The sequence below is a fragment of the Cucurbita pepo genome, chromosome 9 (assembly GCF_057944985.1).
Source record: "Cucurbita pepo subsp. pepo isolate OVF chromosome 9, ASM5794498v1, whole genome shotgun sequence".
Classification (NCBI taxonomy): Eukaryota; Viridiplantae; Streptophyta; class Magnoliopsida; order Cucurbitales; family Cucurbitaceae; genus Cucurbita; species Cucurbita pepo.
Window position 1 is genome coordinate 10039940 of NC_141806.1, and position 3127 is coordinate 10043066.

Below are 3127 nucleotides of genomic sequence, written 5' to 3' on the forward strand. Positions count from 1 at the left end.
TAGGTAATTTGGGACATTCCCCATTACCATCCATTATCCAAAAAAACATGCACCTATTTAATTAGGAACTAATAAATCTATTCATACATGTACTTATACATGTATCTATACATGTACAAGTGTGACCCTTCAACACATGTATCTATTCATACATGTATCTATACATGTACAAGTGTGACCCTTCAACACATGTATCTATTCATACATGTATCTACTAGTGACCTTTCAACACATCATGTATCTACTAGTAACCCTTCAACACTTTTGAACCTTATGTGCAACAAACCTCACAATTAGTACATGTAATTAAGGTAAGAAAAGAAAGTAGTTTATTAAGTATCTTGCAGTTATATTGGCTCCCAAATCCAGCCATGAAATTCAGGTAGATTTCTTGCTTAAAAAATGGGAAGGAATCTCAAAAAACATGGTGAGGAAACCCGTGGGAAGCAAATTCCAAAGAAATTGTAGACTCTTTCAAACACTTTTCCCCAGCTCCAGCAATAGCGGAAACTTCATTACTACAAAAATGGTTATTGGAAGAAGCGTCACCAAACACAAAAGGCATTCCGCCCACACCATGTTGGTCGATTTAAAAATGAGCACGATGGCCACAGCGAACGCAATCATCGTGCTCGCCACCGACAAGAACAGCAGATTGAATCCCAAGGACAGTTGAATTGGCAATTCATGTCGAAAAGAATCGATCTCAAAAGGCAAGGTCAAAATCAAGAGAAACAGAACCGAGGAGGAGAGCGATGAGATGAGGGAGATGATGTCCATGGTGGTGAACAACATGTAGATAGGTTCAGAGAGGAGAACCGGAGTGCCAGTTTTGGAGTTGTTGAGGACAGCAACAGCGGAGCAAGACTCGGAGGTTTTCTTGATCCATTCTTTGCCTTTATCAAGCATATTCTGGTGAGTTTCATCGAAGAACTCATGGGGTTTCCAACCGTCGTTGCTATAATGCATGTTGTAAGGGTGCGGAATCATTTCGTGGATGCGATTGAACCAGTCAATCTCATTTTGAAGCTGTATTGCTGGACCAAAGGTGGAATGATTGAGGAATTTAGTGATTCCAACATGGTGCAATACTTAGCCCAACACGTCGATCCTCTTGGCCATTCTGTGCAAGATAAGATCTCAGCGTTGAATCCATTCAAAGATGTTGAGTTGTCGATGACATGTAGAATGTTTCATGGTGTTAATATAACACATGCAGAAGTAATTTGAATCTTAGGCACTTTTAGAACATTAATTATAGTAAATAACTAGCATGTTCATACGTATTAAAACTTAATGAGTTTAGATATTAACCTTTTGTAATCAAACTCCTTTTTCCTCACGAACCGGTTTCGAACCATCACTAGTGTCTTCTCCACTATCCTCCGGCCTTAGAACGGGATTGTGGAATCCGGTGAGTGACTAAACTTGGGAGGGATTTTGTATATGTGAAAAGAGTGTTTGTGAGAGGTTTTTCTCAAGGTTTTTCACCAAGAAGAAGACCTTCCATGTACCATGATCACTCTATTTAAAGAGTCATGTTTGCATGTTCATGCAAATTTGAGATCACCAAATTTTGACACTTCAAATTCCACTCAAATGTTTGGGATTATGTGGCAAGCATGCATATTTGAGTTAACCAAATTTTGACACTCAAAATTCCACTCATACTTGTGGGGTTTATTTGGCAAGCATGCAAGTTTGGTTAAACCAAATTTTGACACCTCAGAATTCCACTAACATAGATTTTACCACGAAATGAAGTCAACATTTTGACTTTCTTCATTTTAATTCAACAATTAATTTGAATAATTAATTTTAAATTAAAGTAAAAGGATTAATTAAACTATTTAATTAATATTTAATATTAATTCAAATGCCAATCCCAATCAATTCCGACACATAATTGATTAAGATATTTAAATCTTATTTAAATATATCAGATTCTCTCTTTTTGTTTAATTCGTAAATAAAACAAAAATGCGGTTTAAATATATCGTATATATGTAGCGCATATTCCCTAATTTGAATTCGAACACTTCGAACTCACTCGTCACACTGTTCTATGGTTTAATCCGATATGAGCTAGCAGAGGGGCCTAATGGACCTATAGATCATGGGCCCAACGATCCAAGATTAACGGGTTAAACTCATTAACCTTGTTAACCAACATTCGTTAACTACTAGGACACTCCACTATAGCCTAGTAGTTGCACTCCCTTCACTATAGAAATATTTCTGTCCATTTGATATAACCATGATTAGTAAGTCGATCCTTCACAGATTGTTTGTAACTAGAGCTGGGTCAATTTACCGTTTTTACCCTTAAAGTTACTTCTTATTCCTTAAGTCCCACTGATCCTCTAATGAACAATTGGTTTGTGGTCCAACCACCAAACCGAATCCCTCTCGGGCAAATGAGAGGGTAGGGCCCCTTGTTCAAGACCTGGAGTCAGTACTGAAGGGAACAACCTCTCTACTATCCCTAAAAGCGGGTAGGAGTGAATTCTATCTTACACCCTATGTCCCCAGCTATTCACCCAGTCTTACCCTTGAAATGGGAGGCTTATTGAGTCGGTAAACTGGGGCCACTCTCACCCATGCAAATCTAAGGATAATTCCGAATAAACAGGAGTTCATAATTAGCTCAAGATTAAGATTGAGTTACCTAGGTCATCGAATGAAAAAATCAGTCTCAACAGTAAACGACATTATAAAGTGAGAGTGGTTTTCTTCATGGTCCGATCTTATGCAATACTCATTGCATAGGACGCCCCCACTCACATGTCTCCACATGTACAATTTAGTGATCACATTGTTTATATCATATACAAAAGTGGGCCGCATCCATAGTGTCCCCAGAATATGGTACTCAGCGTTTATCCTTATACTATAGATAATTTTGACTATATACTTGAACTTGATCCCCTCTTATGTCTCTACATATAGTTCAAGTAATCATACTATAGCCAGAGTATTTTTAGTTTATTGGATTTAGATTAATGTTCGTAAAATTCACTTTATTCAATAACGATCTTTACTAAATAAACATCAATAATAACTTTATAGAATATGTTTTTGTTTACCAACTATGAGTTTTAGGACATAAAACCCAACAATGAGTACA

The 3127-nt window shown here is 37.1% G+C and overlaps 1 protein-coding gene across 1 annotated transcript; it reads right to left on the reverse strand.

Annotated features, from left to right (window-relative positions):
* Positions 1-474: 474 nt before the first annotated feature.
* LOC147791286 (uncharacterized) lies at positions 475-990 on the reverse strand. The gene has a single exon (XM_087126614.1). It carries the CDS (start codon positions 988-990, stop codon positions 475-477), a length of 516 nt encoding a protein of 171 aa, XP_086982740.1.
* Positions 991-3127: the final 2137 nt, after the last annotated feature.